The sequence below is a fragment of the Cetorhinus maximus genome, chromosome 17 (genome assembly GCF_964194155.1).
Source record: "Cetorhinus maximus chromosome 17, sCetMax3.hap1.1, whole genome shotgun sequence".
NCBI lineage: Eukaryota > Metazoa > Chordata > Chondrichthyes > Lamniformes > Cetorhinidae > Cetorhinus > Cetorhinus maximus.
In genome coordinates this window covers 66,932,996-66,956,025 of record NC_135895.1, presented here as the reverse complement: position 1 = coordinate 66,956,025, position 23,030 = coordinate 66,932,996, and the positions used below count along the sequence as shown (strand labels likewise).

The following is a 23,030-nucleotide window of genomic DNA, read 5'->3' as shown; positions in this document are numbered from 1 at the left end:
AAAGAAAGCAACAGTATATTTCTAGAGTGAAAGCAGAATTTTATGCTGACTGTATTGAACCTTGGCTAGATCTGAGTACTGGTCACCGTATTATACAAAGGATACAGAGGCACTGGAGAGGGTGTGAAAAGATTTACAAGGATGATACTAGAATTAGGAGGTTATATTTATCAGGAAGGGATTGACAGTCTCTTTCCTCTTTAAAAATAAAGGCTGAGAGGTGACCTAACAGAGGACTTTAAAATTATGAAAAGCTTTGATAGAGTAGACGGTGTGTTTCCAGCTGTAAGAACAAGCAAAACTAGTGGGCATCAATGTAAGATAGTCAGTGACAATGTTCTTTGGAAGCTGCTCATGAGTCCCTAAACACACCATGCACAAGTTGGCCCCTTTAAATGCCCATGCAAAAAAAAATCTAAAATGGCCGCACACTTAAATAAATCATCTGCGTGCTCCAAAAAAATTAGAAGGAACTGATCAACAAGACGTTAACATAAAATTCAGTGGTGAGCATGTGGAACTTGCTAGTTGAGATGAGTAGAATAGATGCAATGAAGGAGAAACTGGATCAGCACCTTCCACATTCTATGGGTATGGAAGCTTCTCTTGAATTCATTAGCAACTTTCTTATATTTATAACCTCTAGTTTTGGACTCCCCAGAAGTGGAAACATTTTCTCTACATCTAACCTATCAAACCCTGTCATTATTTATCAGCTCAACCCTCAGCCTTCTCTTGGCTAAAGAACTGCAGTCTCTCTTAAGTATATTCTGTGTTCTGGTATCTTTTGTGAATCTCTTTGTACTTTCATCAATGCCTGTATAACCTTTTCATAATGGGGAGATCACTGCACACTTCCCTGAAGTGTGATCTACTCAAGGTTCGAAACAAGGTTAACATAACCACACAGGCCTTGTGTAGATGAAGTCCGCCCTTCACACTGAGTATACCCTCCATTGTGATGTGTGACACTACCACTGTGCTAAATGAAATAGATTCAGAACAAATCTAGAAGCTCAAATCTGGGCAGCCATGAGGTTCTGAGGGCCATCAGCTGCAACAGAATTGTATTCAACCACACTCTATAACCTCATGGCATGGCATATACCTCATTCTACCATTACCATCAAGCCAAGGGATCAACTCTGATTCAATGAAGAGTGCTGGAGGGCATGCCAGGAAAAGCACCAAATGTATCTCAGAATGTGTCAACCTGGTGAAGCAACAACACACGGCTATTTGCATGCCAAACAGCGATAGAGCAAAGTGATCCCATAACCTACAGATCAGATCAGTCAGGAATGGTGATGGACAATTAAACGACTAATGGAGGAACAGCCTCCACAAATATCACCATCCTCAATAATAGCGGGCAACATATTAGCGCAAAAGGTAAGGTTGAGGCATTTGCAACCGTTTTTAGCCAGAAGTGCCAACTGGGTGATCCATCTTTGCATGCTCGTGAGGCCCCAGCATCACAGATGCCAGTCTTCAGCCAATTCAATTCACTTCACATGATATGAAGAAATGGCTGAAGGCACTGGATAGTGCAAACGCTATGTGCTCTTACAACACCCCAGCAATAGTACTGAAGACTTGTGCTCAAGTGACACTTACACTGCAATAACCTGTTCACTGATGCTCAGTTTGGGTTTCGCCAGGCCACTCAGCACAGCCTTGCTCCAAACATGGACAAAAGAGCTGAACTCAAGGGGTAAGGTGAGAATGACTGCCCTTGATATAAAGGCAGCATTTGATGAAGTCTGGCATCAAACCGCCCTGGCAAAACTGGAGTCAATGGGAATCGGGGAAAACACTCCACTGGTTGGAGTCATACCTAGCACAAAGGAAGATGTTTGTGATTGTTGGAGGTCAATCATCTCAGTTCCAGGACATCACTGCAGGAGTTCCTCAGGGTAGTGTCCTCGGCCCAACCATCTTCAGCTGCTTCATCAATAACCCCTCTATCATAAGGTCAGAAGTGGGGATGTTAACTGATGATTATACAATGTTTAGTACTATTCACAACTCCTGTGATACTGAAGCAGTCCAAGTCCATGTGCAGCAAGGCCTGGACAACATTCAAGCTGGGGTTGATAAGTTGCAAGCAACATGCACTCCACACAAGTGCCAAAAAATAACCATCTCCAACAATGGAGAGTCTAACCATCTCCTTTTGACATTTAATGGCATTACCATCACTGAACCCCCCACTATCAACATCCTGGGGATTACCATTGATCAGAAACTTAACTGGACCAGCCATATATATACTGTGGCTACAAGAGCATGTCAGAGGTTGGGAATTCTGAGGTAAATAATTCACATCCTGACTCCACAAAGCCTGTCCACCATCTACAAGGCACAAGTCAGAAGTGTGATAGAATACTCTCCACTTGTTTAGGTGAGTTAATAAAATTCAATAAAGTTGGTCAAGCATGACCTTCCTTTTTGGAACCTGCGCTGATTACACTATTTTCGCTTCCAGGTTTAACAGTTGAGGCAACGTCTATTGCAACATTCAAAGTTAGATTGAATAGGTGGGTGAGGAATTGAAGAGATAATGGCTACAGGGTGAGTAAGTACGATTAGAACTATTTGCTGACATGAGCCATAAATGGCAATTTGGGTTGAATGGCCTGTTTCCGTGTTGCAACTTCTTTGTGTTTCTATGCATTGATGTGAGTGACTGTTTTTCTGAAATCAATAGTTGAGGGGATTTTCATTTTTTTTTAACATAAGCAGTAAAATATAGCTTTTATGAAGTTGAACAGTCAATGCAAATATACAAAAGTACTAATTCAGGTGTAAGTATTTGATCAGATGCTACATTTACAAACTATGACCAAAATGACTAGTCCAAAAAAATTACATTGGAGGGATTGGCAATAAAAGGTCATGATAAATATTTAATACTTAAGAAGCTTATGGTTCTCACCTTCTGCTAAGACTTGGATTATATCTCCTTCATGAAAGCCCAGATCATAAGGGACAGATACCTCATAATCATACAGTGCCACTACCTGGTGTGGAAAGATGAATGAATTTGAAAATCTCAGTTTACTTAAGAGTCCCAGGCTTGAGAAAAATAACAAAAATAAATATTAGAAGTCTGAATATAGAAACATATGAATAAACATCTCTTACCTCCAGAAACTTGCACCAAATGCTCAAACGCTGATTTCTGACCTCAGTCCATGCATTCTTCATTTTAGTTTCACTGGTAATGGAAATGAGCTCGCCATTCTCTTGTGACTTGTAACTGAAAAGAAGAATCATTAGAGATAAAACACATTTTTAATAATGTCAAAGGCTTTGGGTAAACAGGTCACACATTTGTGGTCTTTTTTGTCCTACACCTCCCCCCCCCAATTTCCCAGTTCCCAGCACTTACAGCATATCTGTATATCTCCTCTCTTAAATGGACGATATAGTTATATAGACAGCCTAATCCCAACATTGGTATTTTCATGCTCTTAAACTTCTACAGGTGTTGACAATTTTATGTCAAAGGCTAAAGATAATAGAAGTAAGCAATAGTATTATAAAATTAGGATCAACAGGTGAACAACAGATAGACTTGGTCTCAATGGCATGTGGAACTATAAAGGAGATTGATCTTCAAATGACTGACATGTTCGCCAACTTATGAACAGCATTTCAAAATCTCAAGCAATTTACTTTAAAAGCCAGTGGGAGTGTTCAACCTAAATCACCAAATTGCTACCAAAGCCAAACTGGCACTAAGTAAAAAATAGGGGCAGTAGCAGGAGTACAATTATTGTCAAAATCACAAAGATGCCTTTTAGTGGGTTTTTGCAGTTCTTAACATGGAATAACATAAATATCCAATAAATAGCAGTGGAAGTGCCCTTCAAAAAAGAATTTTGATTTAACTGAGCAGAAATTTAAATGCGTAACCCAAGAAGAAATGAAATCTATGGATGCTAAATATGAGCAAGTAAGTTAGATCAACTAAATCACTTTTTATTTTGATATTCTTATGATTTGTACATGTTTCTAAAATTGACCTGGGATAAGAATAGACCATTCCATTTGTGAAGCTTGTCTTCTTTGATGGATTAGTATTTTACAATTTTCATTACGTAGTCAATAACAATTAGCATCATCTTTTTTCAGCGCCTGCCTTTTAACCTTCATCCAAGAGAAATATAATGGGCTGTTTTGAAAAAATTCATAGACTCAACATTCACTTTGTAAAGTGAGAAGCATATCTTCACAATGAAAGAAGGGTCACCTGACTTGAAACGCTAACATTTTACACACATGCTGCCTGACCTGCTGAGAGTTCCCAATAACCTCTGTTATTTCAGAACTTTTTCATATTCAGTATTTGCGTAGAATTAATCTAACATTTTGAATTCCTAATCTATACACCCTAAAACCCCATTTATTTTATTAATCCCCTTCTCAAAGTACAGAGCCGTGTGCAAAAGGGCTTTGCTAAATCTTTTTCTTCCGCAGCAAGATTAAGTTCGTGATGAGATTGATAATGGCAAAGAAGCCAGAAGAAAAAGATGTTAGTGGGGTGTTGAAAAAGGCATATGGGACACTTGCCTTTATCAATCGAGGCATAGATTACAAAAGTAGGGAGGTCATGTTGGAGTTGTATAGAACCTTGGTGAGGCCACAGCTGGAGTACTGTGTGCAGTTCTGGTCACCACATTATAGGAAGGATGTGATTGCACTGGAGGGGGTGCAGAGGAGATTCACCAGGATGTTGCCTGGGATGAAACAGTTAAGTTATGAAGAGAGGTTGGATAGACTTGGGTTGTTTTCGTTGGAGCAGAGAAGACTGAGGGGCGACCTGATCGAGATGTACAAGATTATGAGGGACATGGACAAGGTGGATAGGGAGCAGCTGTTCCCCTTAGTTGAAGGGTCAATCACAAGGGGGCATAAGTTCAAGGTGAGGGGCAGGAGGTTTATGGGGGGATGTGAGGAAAAACATTTTTACCCAGAGGGTGGTGACGGTCTGGAACGCGCTGCCTGGCAGGGTGGTGGAGGCGGGTTGCCTCACATCCTTTAAAAAGTACCTGGATGAGCACTTGGCCCATTCAAGGCTATGGGCCAAGTGCTGGTAAATGTGATTAGGTAGGTAGGTCAGGTGATTCTCACGTGTCGGTGCAGACTCGATGGGCCGAAGGGCCTCTTCTGCACTGTGATTCTGTGAAAATTCAAAGTCCAGTGAAACTCCTCATAACAAACTCTCTGTCTACACTGTTCATTACACTTTCCCTCTGCCTCCACATCCAGGAAAAAACCCAGATCTTTTTAGTCAAATTTTAACAATACTGTCATTAGCAATAGCTGGGAATTTCCTGAGTTGCTTCTACTCCGCTAGCATGATTTAATCAGAAATCTCATTTAGGTGAGTAGATACTCCTGCCACACTTTTGGTGAGATAACAGTGATAGAGCAGGAGCAGTTCACAGAAAATGGCCAGCAAATTACTCAAGTTCAAATTGTCTGTGAAAAAAAATACCAACTGATGGTAATTCACCTCTGGATCCAAACAACTATAGACCTGCTCTATGAAAGCACTGAATGGATGGGTGTGTCTTTGTAATGGAGCACATTTAACTTATTAAAAAAGTTTAGGTTAAAAGGAAGTTAATTTTCAGGCTTAGGTGATGCAGTGAGTGGGCACGTTGTCCTTTCACCTCTGGTTTTGAATTCAAATCATTCTTTCTCTGCTAACTATAATAGCTCAAATGAAATGGGTTTGGACATGTAGGGGGTATGATCAAGAAGTTTGCAGATGACACAAAAATTGGTAGGGTGGTAAACAGTGAGGAGGGTAGCTGTAAACTGCAGGAGGATATCAATGGACTGGTCAGGTGGGCAGAACAGTGGAAAATGGAATTCAACCCAGAAAAGTGTGAGGTAGTGCATTTGGGGAGGGCTAACAAGGCAAGGATTACACTATGAATGGTAGGACCCCGGAAAGTATTGAAGATCAGAGGGATCTTGACGTGCATGTCCACAGATCCGTGAAGGTAGCAGGGCAGTTAGAAAAGGAGGTTAAGAAGACATATGGGATACTTGCCTTTATTAGCCGAGGCATAGAATACAAGAGCAGGGAGGTTATGCTGGAACTGTATAAAGTGCTGGTTAGGCCACAACTAGAATACTGCATGCAGTTCTGGTCACCACATTATAGGAAGGATGTGATTGCACTGGACAGGGTGCAGAGGAGATTTACCAGGATGCTGCCTGGGCTGGAGGGTCTGAGCTATGAGGAAAGATTGGATAGGCTGGGGTTGTTTTCCTTGGAGCAGCGAAGGTTGAGAGGGGGTCTGATAGAGGTATATAAGATTATGAGGGGCATAGATAGGAAGGCACTTTTTCCATTTGTAGAGCGGTCAATAACCAGGGGGCATAGATTTAAGGTAAGCGATAGAACACTAAGAGGGGAGTTAAGGAAATTGGTGGGAGTCTGGAACTCACTGCCTGAAGGGTTGGTTGAGTCAGAAACTCTCGTAACATTTAAGAAGTATTTAGATAGTCACTTGGTTGCCATAGTCTCCAGGGCTATGGGCTAAGCACTGGAAAATGGGATTAGTGTAGTCAGATCTTTGTTGACTGGCATAGACACGATGGGCCGAATGGCCTCCTTCTGTGCTGTAAACGTCTATGAGTCTATCTATGAGTCTATGCTCAATTCAATTTCTGGTAGGTGTAGCATCCACAGTGCAACAAGGGCCCAATTTTGAAGTGAATTGGCAGTGCCACTCTGGCTACCAAGGTGGTTTAAAGTGATGTTGGTGCAGTAGAAGATCAGAGTTGAAACAGAGTAGGGTAGAAAAAGTTTACTTTGCATCCAAGTTGTGCTATACCTGATCCAAATAGCTGATAACAACTTTGAATATAAAATTTCCCAGCATTGATAATTCTTCATCTGATAAGTGCAAAAATTCAATGAAAAGTAAATGTGAAAAACAAAACATTTTTGTGGCGGTGTTAAATATATTTAAAAAGTTTTACTCATACCTCAGCCCAAGTCTTTTCTCAGGAAGATGAAGCTTCTTACCGATGACAGCCAACAGTTCATTATGTGACAGCCCGGGTTTTACACGTATGGCTACTGTGTACTTGAAGTGCACTTTAACAATGGAAGATACCGGCATATGGTAATCTTTGCTCTTTCCACGAGGAAGAAAATTGCAGATTGGTGACATTTTATATTGTACAGTCAGTAACTCAAATGGATTACATTGATCAAATTATTGGCTTATGTAAGGAATTAAAAGTGCTAACAAACCTCTCAGTCCTTGATGTCTTTACGAATAATAATAATTCTTCATTTAGTGCTATTCCACAATTGAGATAAGTTAAGGTGTGTAGCAAAGACTGTCCTTGACCAGCCTTGTTACATGTGACTCCAGACCCACATCAGTGTGGTTGACTCTTAATTGTCCTCAGAAATAGCCTAGCAAGTCACTCAGTTATATCAAACTGCTACAGAAAAATTGGAAGAGTAAAAAAACCTGATATCAACCTGGGCACTGAAACGACAAAGGCACATCCTGCCCAGTCGAACCTGCAAAGTCCTCCTCGCCAACATCTGGGGACATGTGTCAAAATTAGGGGTGCTGGCTCAGAAACTAGTCAAGAAAATTATTGTTGATGAAATTCAATTAAGTTAATAGAAAAGAAAGTAATTCACAGCATTCATCAAAAATTCTGATGAAAGATCAGTCTTGCAGTGAACTCTAGTTTGCTCCGCAGATGTTACCTGACCTACTGAGTATTTCCAGCATTTTGTCTTTAATACAGAGTTCCAGCACCTGCAGTATTTTGCTTTTGCATTTCTCATTGCTGGTTCAAAATCCTGGAGCTCCTTACCCAACAGCACTGTGGAAGTACCTTCACAGCTGAGACTGCAGTGGTTCAAAAAGGTGTCTCACCACCACCTTTGCAAGGGAAATTAGGAATGGGCAATATTGTTGGCCTTGCTAGCCACACCCACACCCAAGAATAAATAAATTTTAAGAAATTAAAATTCAGATCAAAACAATACCATTTTCCATTGCAGCAGAAAACCCTTTTCTACATACATAATTCTCTTCTCAAACAAAGAAATATCTTAACATAAGAATCTGTGAAACGATTCACAGACCACCTCCTGCTCTTTAGAAGAGTGAGATACCCGACCTGTAACTTTAAAAGAAATGACCACATTGTTCTACCACTGTGAAACTAAGAATCAACTTTTGTACTTAACACTGGGGCACCAGGATGACATGCAACTTGTTTTAATTGGTAGCACTTTTATGTAGTAGTTGTGAGTTCAAGCCCCATTCTAGAGCTTCAGCACATATTCTAGACTACTCTAGTACAATAAATTAGGGAGTGCTATGTTAGAGGTGTTGTCCTTCCATTGCAATGTTAAACAAAGGCTGTCTAGTTCACATCAGCATTAAAGATCCCACTGCACTATACAAAGAAAAGCAGGGGTTTCTCCTAATGACATGGCCAGCATTCCTCCCTCAACCAACACCACCAAAAACCAATTATCTCTTTACTGTTCGTTAGTTTTTGCAGGCCACAAAATGATTGCTGCATTTGCTACATAATAAGTCACATCTTAATTTGTCGTGCATGAAGTACTTTAACAATATGATAATGTACAAAATAAACGCACAGCTTAGTTTCTGTTTTCTGTAATACTTAAGTTAAAGTCCCTTACCACAATCTTTTTTGAATGTTCTATCACCTGTTGACTTGCATTGGTGCATGAATTCTCATCTGAAAGACGAACAAATACATTTCTATGAATTTAACTCCCAACAGTCCATTAAACTTTTTTTGCTAACTTTGTAATTTTCTCTATTACTCACTGCCATGTCACTCAAACTTTAGGGCACTCTAGGCCTTACTCATCAATGGCCATAGTCAATTCATCATCAGACAACTGAACAGTAGCCATCCATTTCCCTGAATCATTATAAAATGAGTCTCAGGTTCCCATGCTCTTGATCCAACTCCATTTCCAGTACAAAAGTGGAGATGCAACACCTTTGAGGATGTTCAAAACCCCAAACTTATTTTACAAGTAGCTGCATATGCAGAAACCTGAACACAGGCAGTCGCTTCCAAAGCCAATTGACAAATGAAATTTTCTCCCTGAGAACTCAGAGTGCTGCCGATGCCTATCAAACCATACCTTCAGCAGAGGAAGGATGAAGGGACGGATCAATGGAAAAACGGTTTTCTCTTCAGTTTCCCCAAGGACTTTCAGTCCATGTATCTCCTGCACCAGACACTAGACAAACTTCTGTTATAAGGCCTCTGTCGTTGCTGTTTGGGAGGTCAAATTGCAAAGGGGTTAGGCCTTCTTCAATTGAATGTAGAAGAATCACACAATGATACAACACAGAAGGAGGCCATTTGGCCCATTGCGACTGTGCCATCTCATTGGTAGAACTATCCAATTAGTCCTACGTGCCCTGCTCTTTCCCCATAGCTCTGCAAATGGTTTTGATTCAAGTATTTACCCAGTTACACTTTGAAAGCTACTTGCATTTTCCAGCTCCCATTAATGACAGCTAGACTGGCATACACTCAGCATGTTTCCACAACAGTTAGTCCCATACATCATAAGTCATTGTGAGAATGTACTGAGCCTCACAGTTTTAATTCTTAAAAGATTTTTGGCCATTTTGCTTTTCATATTTTACATAATTTGTTATGTCTGTAACTTTCTAGCTGATGCAGTTACAGTCACACCATTTGGTGAGACTCTGGACCTCCTCACCTTTCACACTGGCTGGTCTTTCAGGAGCTATTGTTGTGGGCGGTGCTGGGATATTGGAAGGTGGAGATTTTTCACCCTAATCAAAAAACACATAGAAAACATCATCTCTTTCGGGGTTCATGATCTATATACATGAGCTGAAATAGGACTTTTTTCTAAAATAAATTATGAAAAGAATAACACACAGTGCATTTTTAAACAAAATTCTGTTCAAATTTAAATCAGAAAATCCAGGATTTGCCTTATTTAGACAAATGTTACTAGTTCTTTACCTGGTGTCTACCTGGGAACATAACGGTTCAGTTTTGGGAAGTAAAGAAATTAAAAACAAAAACAAAAATACCTCGAAAAACTCAGCAGGTCTGGCAGCATCTGTGGAAGGGAGCACAGTTAATGTTTCGAGTCCACATGACTCTTCAACAGAAATTAAATGCTGCTTGAACTGTATTTCTTGCTTGTGATTCAGTGACCATCACTGATGGTAGTAAAAGCACAATCTGTACCTCTCTTAAATTTCAATAGGCTGTTCAACCCCAAGGAGGAGGACCAGAATGGCAGCACAGCAACATGCATGCACTGCCAACAAAGGTCACTGGATAGCAATTGGGATTGTGATACTGAATGATTTTTCCTTTACCTAATCCAGGTGCACTGAATCCAAATGTAGGGTTGCTACCACTGCCTGAAATATAATCAGCAAGAAGCAGGGATTGAATATGACACTTTCCGGATCTGCCTGGCCATGAGGGGAGCTTTTCAAGATCAAAAGAAATAGTTAATGTTATTTTCTACATCAAGCAGAATAGAACTTTTCCCTTATAGACATGCCACTCACAGTTTTACCTTTTCAGGTTCCAGTGGCTCCAAATAGTTGTAGGGAACTAACCCCGTCTAACAAACAAGAGAAAACACAGTTAGGAGATATCTATAACCAATGTACATCAAATTAAACCAAAATGGATTTACTCACATTAACAGCTAGAAAGATGTTTTAAAATTACTTGTTATGTCAAATGAAACACAAAAAGCAGAAAAAATAGCATAACAAATTCAAGAAATAGAACATCAGTATTTTATTGGACAATCATACAGATTGAACTCAGGTGTTAAAGAATGAGTTGAGTGCTCAAGGGAGGGGCAGAGCTGCATTTGTTGTGTTATAGTTCTATTGTAGCTGCCGTGTTAACAAACACATCTTGTTGAAATGATCTCAATGACTTTCCTGTGCCCTGCACTATTCAGTCACATGATTTGTTTGGCACAATGTAGACTAACGTTAAACATTCAATAGTCCAGGAACTCTAGTTTCACAATGCCAAGGCCCAAAATGAGGATGCCACCTTATGTCAGGCCCAAAATGAGATCAAGGGTGAAGGGATTGCAGTGGAGCCAGCCTCAATTTTGGTGAGTTCTGGTAGTTCTCAAGTTAGGCCATAGATGGAACAGGGTTCAGAGGCCAGGAAGAGGAACAGAAAAAACAAACTCCATAGTGTTTATTTCAAGTAAACCAGAGGCTGTTAAGTTTGTTTGCCTGTAAAGCTTCACAATAGAGGCCCATTGTAATTAGTCCCTCACCCTTTCCTCCTACAGGAGCTTTTTCAGCTACAGGACAGGTACAGGTGCTAATTCTCGATCAAGATAATGGATGTTTCAATATGTGACATCCTTACCACATTGATGCTGGATCTGTAATATTTAATCACATGACATGTTCACATGACTTCTACTAATGTTACTGCATTTATCTTATAAAGGTTTTGTCCCCTGTAGCTGAGTATTTTTCCTTGTGGTTTCACACCAGTAGCTGTTGTGTGACATGTTCCAACAACCAGGAGGCCAAAGACAGGAAGCCAAGGAACCAGCATTCATCATTTCAGACCCCTCCAGAATGCTGAGAATTCCCGAATGCTCCAGCTTCCTCTATGGTGGGTCCCCACTCTGCTGGCAATGTCACTGAGCCAAAGGCTTCCCCTATAGCAGCCAGTGACATCATGAAGCAGGGTGAAGGGTGGGGTGTGGGCAGTGCCTGGAGGTGATGCACTTCGGTGGGAAATTTAAATTGCTGAATTTTAGGAAACTCTTGGTCACTCACTCATGTAGTCATGAGGAGCTAGGTCACTATGTCGCTTTTTAAAAATTATATTTTAGCTTTTTTTTTGTCCTTCAATCTGAATTCTGAGGGTTGGCTGGTCATTCTCTGGTGTTTACCCTTTGTATCTTGCCAGTGCTGGTCACTGAAATGACCCACCTGCTAATTTTGTTTTGATCTCATCTTACTATTTCTCACATTGTGGATAAAACTGCCAGCTCTCTGAGTGGAGGGTTCACTCATGGTGGTCAATGCTAGGCTCTGAGCTATCTGTCTCCCATCAACAGAATACCAAAAATAAATAACATTTACAGTGTTGAACATTTTGGCTCAGCTTCTGTTCTTTTTTCTGATTTACTCATTGTTATTGATTATAAAGGCATTTTACTGGAAGGTTGCTTTGAACGTCATCAGATGTCTGTCCATGATTCCATCATAAAACTACCAAAATATTGTTGCAATAAAAGAATCTGAAATATGATTCTGGGACCACTGGCCAGCCATCTGCAACCTGTGGTTTTATTCAGTCACTCATCAGTTTGCTCTGGAGGTTGAACTTAGTTAGAACTTGCCTCATTGTTGAACATGACTGTGGCCCAGTTGTCCTGTCCTTTCTTCAGCAGGAAGACTATATTTCCTGACTGTACTTCCAGCTCCCCTCTATTATTTGGGATGAAGCTAAACAACACGCGGTGAGGTGCACCCTCCAGTGTCCTGCAAGGAAGGAGACATTTATAAAATCTAAAATCTAAAATATGTTGTCTTTATGTCCTTTGTTCAATGTAGAATATCACAACAGTAGCCCATTTTGTAATAAGGTTTAGACAGTTTATCCCAATAAACTCCTTTTAAAGCCATTAGTGCTACATATGAACATACATACCAACATACAAATTATGAGCAGGAGTAGGCTATTCAACCCTTGAACCTGCTGCATCATTCAGTAAGATCATGTTTGATCTGATTGTGGTTTCAACTCCACTGTCCTTCCTACCCTCTATGCCCTTTGAATGCCTTGTCAATCAATAATCTATCAAATTCAACATTAAAACTATTCGATATCCCGGCCCCCGCCCCTACCTGGGGAAGACAGCTCCACAGATTCACAATCCTCTGAGAAAAAAAACTCCTCACAATGGGAGACCCTTTACTTTTAAACTGTGTCCCCAGTTCTAGTCGCTTCCACAAGGGGAAACTGTGGCACTGTCAACTTTCCAATGAATTATCTTACTATCTTTAATAAACTGTAGACTATAAGTTGAGAGGCAGAAATCTGTCTCAAGAAGGCAGGTGAACAAACCTCCAGCTAGGGGCTAAAATGATTAACTCTTCCAAAAAGAATGAAAAGAAAGAAGGACTTGCACTTGTCTAGCGCTTTTCATGATTACCAGATGTCTCAAATCACTTAACAGCTAATAAGGCACTTTTTGAAATGTGGTCACTGTTGTAATGTAGGAAATGCAGCAGCCAATTGCACATAGCAAACTCCCACAAAAGGTGTTGCGATAATGACCAGAGGAGAATTCTGATATTTTTCAGGCTGGAGGAAGGTTTGTAGTGGAGTTTCCCAGGGGTCGGATTGGAACCCTTGCTTTTCCTGATATATATTAATGATCTAGATCTGGGTATGCAGGGGACAATTTCTAAGTTTGCGGATGGAACAAAAGTTGGAAGCATTGTAAACTGTGAAGAAAACAATGTGGAACTTCAAAAGGACATAGACAAGTTGGTGGAGTGGGCAGATAGGTTCAATGCAGAGGATTGTGAGGTGATTCATTTTGGTGGGAAGGACATGGAGAGACAATATAAAATACGGGATACAATTCCTAAGGGGGTGCAGGAGCAGAGGGACCTGGGTGTTTTTGTGCATAGATCATTAAAGGTGGCAGGACAGGTGGAGAGAGCAGTTAATAAAGCATATAGTATCCTGGGCTTTATTAATAAGGATATATAGTACAAGAGCAGGGAAGTTATGCTGAGCTTATGTAAGACAGTAGTTAGACCTCAGCTGGAGTATTGTGTACAGTTCGGGGCACCACATTATAGGAAGGATGTGATCACATTTGAGAGAGATTTACAAGATTGATTCCAGGGATGAGAAACTTAATTTATGAAGCTGGATTGGAGAGGTTGGAGAGGAGAAGGCTAAGAGGAGATTTAATAGAGGTATTCAAAATCATGAGGGGGCTGGATGGAGTAGAAAGGGAGAAATTATTCACACTCATCAAGGGATCTAGAACAAGAGCACACAGATTTAAAATGATTTGCAAAAGAAGCAAATGTGATCTGACAAAAAACTTTTTCACACAGCGAGTGGTTTGAGTCTGGAATGCACTGCCTGGAAGTGTGGTGGAGGCAGGTTCAATCAAGGCATTCAAGAGGGCATTAGATGATTATTTGAATAGAAACAAGGTGCAAGGGTATGGGGAAAAAGCAGTAGAATGGATCTAAGTCATGATGCTCATTTGGGGAGACAGTGCAGACACGATGGGCCAAATGGCCTCCTTCTGCGCCATAATAATTGTGATTATGTGATTCTGTGATGTTGATTGAAGGATAAATATTGTCCAGGACACCAGGGATAACTCTCCTTCCCTTCTTCGATCTTTTACATCCATTCAAATAGGCAGATAGGGCCTCATCTCACCTGAAAGACGGTTCTTCTGACAGCGCAGCACCCCCTCAGTACTGCACTGGAATGTTAACCTTGATTTTTGTGATCAAGCCCTGGAGTGAGCTTTGAATCTGGAACCTTATGACTCAGAGATGTAAGTGCTACCATAACTGAACATAATTGCCTAGTTAGGAATGGTTTTTGAATGGCAATAAAACTGAACTGCAGTATTCAAATTTCTCCACAGAGCACATTTGTCTCTGCTGTTGGAGATGGTGGCAAGGGTGAACCCAACAAGCAGGTCTGCAGTGGAAATGTGAGAATAGGTGACTATTCTGGATTATGATTTTATTACCTTTCAGGATCAAGGAGTATTTTGCAGACATTTCCCTCGGGAGATTAAATGAATGAGGTACAGTTCACAAAGGGGCAGATTGCACATGATCTGTGGGTGCTGCAGTACATGAATGGTCTTTTCTGAGAGACAAAGAATGTAAAGCACACTCAGTGTTAACTGTATGGTAATTGAGCACTTAATTGTATTTAGGTGGTGGGCAATAACTGGGAATTCACTTGTGTTCTTACATAGAGGAGAAGGCTGAAACTGTGATTGTTGGGTTTGGAGGTGCATGTTTGCAATGTGTGTCTCTGTAAATAAAAGCTTATAGAAGTGTGTAAAGATTAGAATCCAGTTCTATCTTTCACTACTTCCCTGGTGTCCTGGCCAATATTTATCCCTCAATCAACATCACAAAAATAGATTCTCTGATCATTATCACGTTGCGGTTTTTGGGAATTTCTGGAACAGAATAGAGTGCAAATCCATGAAAAATAACAGTGGCTTAAAGCCAGTAAATTAGCCTCTGCTCAGCAGCGGCAGTAAGTACTGGCCATCCAGTGGATCTTCATTCTTGTAGTATGCATTCCTTTCGGAATAGCATGATTGGTTCCATAACTCACTGCGGTGACATATACACATACAAAGGTAGGCCCACACCACTTTCAACTGCTGTGTAGTAACCAGCACATGCTGATCGGAACTCAAAGTAAAACAAAGCAGTGAGTAGAATCCACTTACTTGAATTTTTCTGGAGCTTTCTTTTGAGGAACTGGTTCAGGGGCCTGTTAATTAAATAAGAATCATATATCTCATTAAAGTGTTGAAAAGCAGAAAACAGTTCACTGAATAAAATGAATGAAACAATTAACACCTGAACGAATGAGACTATACACTTGTAATAGCTAATTTTCAGTGCCAGAGAGGTTGTTTGACAGTAATTAACACACATCACATTAATTAAAGGATTCTTCTGCATTGGGCAATACTTAACTTACTATGGTGAAGTTAGTTATCTACCGAGCATGTCACTCATGTCATTCAATAGTGAGGTAGACAGTGAGATGTTGTTTCTGCAAAGTTGCATTGTACAAAGATACAAAGGATATACATTAATTACTGAAGATAGTTCAGAGTCATATGGACTGTGTAACACACAGGACACAGGAACACAAGACATACTTTTAGCTTCCAGGGTTTCAATGGTTTGTTGCACATTATTGTGGAGTGCTGAATAAACCAGACTAAGAAAGTATGGTCATTAATATCATTACTGGGCTGAATGATCTAATCTAGAGCAGTAATGGACTGGCATTGCTGACTCAAAGCTAGAGATGGAGAGGGGACAAATAATTATCCAGGGTCCCCATTTATGATTATTATTGATTGAGCATTAATGAAAAGTCCACATGTATGGCTGCTTGATTAGGCTTGGCTCTGCTGGTGGATCCCATGGATGAATCAACCTCTAGCACTCATGAGCCATGTTCTCAAAGAAAGAATGATAAACTTGCACCAATGCTCCACATTGAACTGTTACCATCAGGAGCAGAAAGGGAAGGAGGGAAATAAAATTTGTATATGTTTACCAGCCACTGCCTTTCCTCGTGATTTGAAACCAGATAACTTGCTTGTATTCTTTTGAAGGTTGGACAATGTATGATCTAATATATTTTTGGTACAGTTTCTTTGGGCTGTGGGTCTCTGAACATGCTAATAAACCAAGAGGAAAGAAACGGGCTGTGAAGGAGAAATTCAAAATAACACGTCAGAAATCAGTGGACATAAGAGGGTTGGGTTTTTCACTGAGGCAATAAAGCAGAGAAAGAGTAAGAGAGAGAGAAAATGAAAGTGAATCAGCAATGTAGAATAAACACAGGAGGAAAAAGGAAGTGTTAGAAATCAAAGAACAGCCAATGATAATAGAAGCATAAGTAAATAAATAGCTACAGAAAATTATCATTTTATCTAAACCAATAAAAGTAGTACAATAATTACAGTTTTTTATGTACTGATACGTTCTACTTAATCCCATTACAAAATAGATATGTAGAACAAAAGAGCTTCCAAATGACATTATAACCAAAACTAAATGGAAACAACAGTTAAAATTTGAATGTCACTACTTCCTGTAGTTATCAACCCACATTTTCCCTTTGGTATTATGGTGGAGCAAATAGCACCTATAGCTATTTATGCACAAATGGTACAGCAACTGCAGATGTGGGGCAGATGCACAGTTAAATCCAAAAATTTGGAGTTGTGCTGCTTTGCTATGAGCTTTGCAGAAACAGCATCTCACTGTCTACCTCACCATTGATTGGCATAAATGACATGCACAGTAGATAATTAACCTCACCACAGAAAGTTAAGTATTGCCCATTGCAGACTAAGTGTCCTTTTAATAAAGTGATGTATGTTAATTATTGTCAAACAATCTCTCTGGCACTGAAAATTAACTATTACAAGTGTATAGTCTCAATTTTTCAGGTGTTAATTGTTGAAAACTTTAAAAACATTTAAAAAATGTTAACTTTTATTTCTGGCTCTTTATTTTCTCTTTCTCTTAATTCAATCCCTTTTTTCTCTTTATTTATTTCCTCTTCTATACCTGTTTTGGCATTGAATTTATCCATTCTTACACTGCCGTCTCAGTCCTTGCACTGTTGGTTTCTCAATCCTTCAACCTGATTGTTAAGGAGCGACACAGTTGCTTGCCTTGTTCACTCAGGTCCCAGATGCCTGCTTTCCCTCACTTTGACATTATCAGATTGCACTGTCAGCAACTTGCCAGGTAAAAAAATCAAAAATCTAAATGTTCACAGACAAGTCTAGCTAATGGCAGAGGCAGCTAAGTTCAATCCTACAGTACAATATGGAGCATTATTCCATTTTGAGGGTCAGAGTTAGGTAATAGTAAGCCAGTTTTGCTTATTATACATCAGACCCCAAGATTAATAGAATTTCTGACAGAGGCAAAATGGGGTGGATTTGCAGGGGAACCAGGTCCAGCCCCAAATTCATTCCCTATCTGTCTAGACTGTACCATTCATTTGGTACCAGAGTGATGACATTTCAGCACCCTTATTTCTGAAAAAAGTAACTTTTACATCAAGTCTACAGTACAGAAAACAGATTAATTAATGTAATTAATACCTGTGGCCTAAGCCATATGTTCATTGTTTTTTGTTTAACCAATTTTATGAAGTAAAATGTACCTGAGGCTGCAGGGGAGCGAAGCCAGAGAATGCATCTTTGTCAATGATTGATGCTACCACCTAGAATGCAAGAAGAAAGCAGCTGGAATCAGTCTGTAATCTCTGAACACTGGCGAATGTTCTGTCAGGTCAGCAGTCTGCACAATGCTGACTTAGTTAATAACACACACTCATACCCTTAATATAACCCATTTACACTAAGACACACAACAGACATAAGTTCATTCATGAAAGTCCGTATGATTGACTCCGAGCTTCTGGTCGCCTATTATTTTAAATCTCTAACTTGTTCTCACTCTGACATCAGCCTACCGCAGTGTTCAAATAAAGTTCAATGTAAGCTCGAAGAACAGCACCTCGTCTTTTGTCTAACCATATTACAGCCTTCTGGACTCAACATAATTTCAATAATTATTATTATATAATTATTAATTATCAATAATTTCAGACCCTAACCCCTGCATCCCATTTTGTTTCCTTTCTCTTCATAGGTTTTGGTTTTACTCTTGTCTTTTTTACTCCCTCCCCCACGACCCCCATCCTGCCCACAACCCCCATACTGCCCTCACTCAACTGCGACGTGGGTCCATTGCTGATCCTGGCCTTTTGACGGGTGCATTATCGGCAGTTAATGCTCTCCCAGTGGTACTGATGGTAATGGGGAGCTGCTGGCATCTGATTGGTTGGCAGCTCTGAGGGGTGGGATTTCTAGCCTGTGGAGTCCTTGATCCTGCGGAAACCCCACCTCTGGCCACTTAGTACCTGATTGGTACTTAATATGGTGGGCCTTCCCCAAAGGAGGCGATGAAGGGTTCTCCTATTGGCTTGATTAAATTCTGCCTGTCAACTCTGTTTCTCTCTCCACAGATACTGTCTGACCTGCTGAATATTTCCAGCATTCGTTCATGAAGGAGTTGGGGCAGAATCTTCTGTTTGGTGAGTGGGGGGGCGGGGCCCGCTTGCCGACACGTAAAATGACGTGAGGTGATGTCAGGCGTGCGTCCCGATGTCACCTCGTGTCATTTAGATTTTCAGTTTGGTGGGCGCGCAGCCGAATCGGCTGCGACTCCATTGAACTGTCAAAGGCCTATTAAGGCCATTAAAAGAGTAATTAAAGTGATAAAGTCCAACCTTAAGGTTGGTGGGCAGGCTGGGAGCCCAGGCGGGCTTCTTAAAAAACATGAAACCTCATCCAAGGGAGGGATGAGGTTTCATGAGGTTATTAAAATTTGTATGAAATCTCTAAATAAAAGAAATGGACATGTCCCACCTCATGTGACAGTGGCACATGATGGGACATGTCAGTGATTTTTTTTCTCATCTTTATTTAATGATTCAAACCTGAGCCAATCTCCCTGAGGCAGCACTTTGCTCCAGGGAGATCTGTGCACTCATTCGTGCGCATGCGCGAAAGAACGCACTCCTGGCTCAGGGAAATCCCGCCCGCCCGCACAGGGAGCGCATAAGCCCTTCCTGCCCCACGTCACACTGGGTGGGCCTTATTGGCCTGTCCTTGTAAAATGGCAGCGTGCCCCCGACCGGGGGTGCCGATTGGGAACCTGCCCGCCCGCACATGCTCCCGCACAACCCCCCCAACGGGGGGAAAATGTTGCCCTTGGACACTAGGAATGAAGGTCTGCAAGCTCCACAAAACAGGGGTAATTTTAATTGAATGTAAGAATGACTCAGCAACTTGTTTTACATCTTGCTGGATTTTTTATTGCAACAGAAATAAAAATCGTAAGCGATGTAAAATAGGTTCGAGCCTCTATCACTTGTTTCACACTATTGCACAAAGTCAAGATTAGCTGCAGTAATTTTCAGACCTCAGCCACTGTGGGAGGATGGCCAACGGAGGGCAGAGCACTCCTATTGAACCACTGCAGCACAGGAGGAGGCCATCGGTCCACTTGCAATCCAAAACTAATCCCACCACCCCGGCCTCTGCCTCTGCTTCAAATATTCATCCAATTTCTTCTTAAAAGATGCAATGACCTCTCTCAGAGAAAGTCACTCTAGGTCATTCTTTGAATCCTATCAGCTTGTACAAGAACCTCATTGGCAGTGGACTATAAAGCAGACTCTGCAGAGCAAATGAAGCATGAACTGCAACACAGGAGTTAAGAATACTTGATTCTAGATTCAATAGTTATCATGAAAAGAATGACAATCATGTTGAAGAGGTTATGTATCATAGCCTAGTATTATTACCACCTGCAATTTTGTGTTGCTATTCATCCAGGTTTTTAACAACTGTCCAGAAATATGTAAACTATAAACAAAAAAAGTCTATGTTTTCAAATAAAAGTCAATATTTTGCACTTACTTTTGTATCTAGTGGTGCATTAATTATTAGGTTTATATGGATTTCATCACTGGAAGAGAAAGCCTCAGAACTGAAGCAATGATCCCACCTACTTACTGGTCTGGTTTTGAATTTGCTACGAGATGTTATCCCTAGTTACAAACTTTGGAAAGGGTTCTGAAGCCTTAATTATTTTATGGATAAGACCAATTTTTTTCAAGTGAGAGACCTTATGATTGTACCTGTGACTGTGAATTGCAGCCCTTTGTTCAGCAGCTGTCTATACAATGTTCACAGTACTGGGCTGAAGCTCTGCTGAGCAAATCACTTCATAATTAAGTTCACAGATGTCTGATGTTCAAAATCATTCCATATTGTTTGATGAAGTGGGAATGTTTTGGGAATGAGTCAGTACCTTGGCCTCTCCCAGGAAGTCCTGCTTTTCCAGTTGAGCTACAATTTTTTTCTTCGGCCTGAAGAGTTCTCCTGTTGGCAGCTGTAGGAGTTGAAACAGCTCCTGCTTCTGTGAAGAGGAATCAGGGATTAGATCCAGTCAACATGTGACAAAAACACAAGATACTTCCCAAACTTGCAGGAGTCATTTTTAGAATGGAGCACTTTAATGTGGGGGGTATTGCTTTCCACTCTTTAAGTTTATTTTCACTATAGTTGCACCAACAAATTTTGTCCAGATTCAATACAAGATGTGAAATCTCTGATTGATGTTTAACTGACATCAGTGGAGGGACCTGATAGAGGTATACAAAATTATGAGCGGCATAGATAGGGCAGAGAGGAAGGAACTTTTCCCCTTAGCGGAGGTGTCAATAACCAGGGGGCATAGATTTAAGGTAAGAGGCAGGTTGTTTAGAGGGGATTTGAGGGGGGTTTTTTCACCCAGATGGTGGTTGGAATCTGGAATACACTGCCTGACGGGGTGGTAGGGGCAGGAACCCTCACAACATTTAAGATGTATTTAGGTGAACACCTGAAATGCCATAACATACAGGGCTACGGGCCAAGTGCTGGAAAATGGGATTAGAATAGATAGGTGCTTGGTGGCTGGCATGGACACGATGGGCCAAAGGGCCTGTTTCTGTGCTGTATAACTCTGACTTTATGACTCTAAACCCAATGAGTGAATGTCTCCACTGAAGGAAAGATAATTTCTATTCTTGTCATTCCTGCATGTTAATGAGACCTGTGATAACACCCTAACTAATATCAACTGAGACAGGGTGTGTACCAGTCCATTACTGCATCAGGGAATGAGTCTGAAGCAGAGATCAATTGCTTATTCTATTAGCTAAGTAAAACTGTGCTGAGCTGAGATTACTCCCTATGCTAGTTATAGTTGATTCTTATCACCCATATTAGCAATTAATGATACTTAAGCAATTATATCTTCCTCCAGGCAAAACTACATGTTTTAATTAATATTCTACGAAAAAAATAGCCAAATCAGTAAGATCAATAAACAGCAAGAACCGGTGGGCACAGTGGAAAATGGACGTGTATAGTGAGCACATAAGAGGAGGGGAAGATATCAGGCCTGTGAACATTAGAATAAAGTCAATACCAGAACAGCTTCCAGAGCTTGATCCACAAAATTGGGCTTGGCCTCGGTTTTAAAAGTTAAGGCTTTCTTTAAAGCCTCTTCAGCTTTGTCCCATTTCTGTATTGTGGCATGTGCCAGCGCCACATTGTGAAGTACCTAGAAGGGCCAATATAAGTTTAAATACAGAGTACTGGTTTTTCTTCTACCTGTAAGTTTAAAACATCAGCAACTATTAACAACAATTATTGAAACACGACAGAATAAATATTATGTGACTTTACTAATCTTGCATATTGGTGTACATTCAGATATTGGGCATGGGACTTCATGGGTGGAATGTTATGACGCGGGATTTTATGGTCCCACTGAAGTGAATGGAGTTTAGAATGGCTCACCGTGTTTTACAGCCCCATCCCGGCCGCGACGGGGCCGTAAAATTCCGGCCCATGTGTCCAAGTCCCACCATGTCTGAACTTATGACCAGTGTTTTGGCAAAGTCAAGCTGGTGAAGCTTGGCTCTGTTACCTATTTAAATGAGCAGTCTGGAGGTCACATATTACATTTTGCTTTAGGCTCCTCCGAAATTCCAGTCTTATCCAAAAAAGACTAGGTGCACTAGCGTCTTTGGGAGCTCGGCTGCTCAGGTTACCCTCTTAAAGGGAGAAGGTAACTTCTTAAAAAATTATTTTTGGGGAACTGCGAATTTGCATTTTCATGTGCCCGCGCTGAATTTTGCTCCACATAGTAGTTGCTCTTTGCTCAAGTTCTCCATTGTTGAATTCTAGTTTTTTTTTTATCCAAAATTACCTTTTCTTCACTATTCTTGCATTCTGCTGATTTTGGCATGACACTTTACAATGCATCAGAATAGGTATTCCTGGGATCTTTCTGAACGCTTAATTGAGATGAGCCAAAAATATATTCTGGCCACGACCATCACTAGTGCAGGAGTTGATCCTAGACAGATTAGGGAAAGCCTGTCTCCCACCTTCACTGCATGGAACAGGCTGTTATCGTGCTGGCTTCCTTCCAACCCATTCCAAGGAACATCTGCCACATCAGGGCAGACAATCCACAGTACACAGCTCTATAAGCAAGTGATGAATATTAACGTGAACAGGGGAACAT

General features: G+C 40.7%; 1 protein-coding gene across 1 annotated transcript in view; it reads right to left on the bottom strand.

Annotated features, from left to right (window-relative positions):
- ncf2 (neutrophil cytosolic factor 2) overlaps window positions 1-23,030 on the bottom strand; it is a 37,888-nt gene that overhangs the window by 2,815 nt on the left and 12,043 nt on the right. Inside the window, exons 4-14 of the mRNA XM_078561381.1 lie at window positions 21,924-22,058; window positions 20,760-20,867; window positions 18,040-18,099; window positions 15,563-15,606; window positions 12,443-12,584; window positions 10,625-10,672; window positions 9,782-9,857; window positions 8,714-8,772; window positions 7,015-7,166; window positions 3,148-3,262; window positions 2,939-3,023 (exon numbers count right to left, since the gene is read on the bottom strand). Coding sequence (XP_078417507.1) covers window positions 2,939-3,023; window positions 3,148-3,262; window positions 7,015-7,166; window positions 8,714-8,772; window positions 9,782-9,857; window positions 10,625-10,672; window positions 12,443-12,584; window positions 15,563-15,606; window positions 18,040-18,099; window positions 20,760-20,867; window positions 21,924-22,058 — 1,024 coding nt within the window. The remainder of the gene's footprint in view (window positions 1-2,938; window positions 3,024-3,147; window positions 3,263-7,014; window positions 7,167-8,713; window positions 8,773-9,781; window positions 9,858-10,624; window positions 10,673-12,442; window positions 12,585-15,562; window positions 15,607-18,039; window positions 18,100-20,759; window positions 20,868-21,923; window positions 22,059-23,030) is intronic.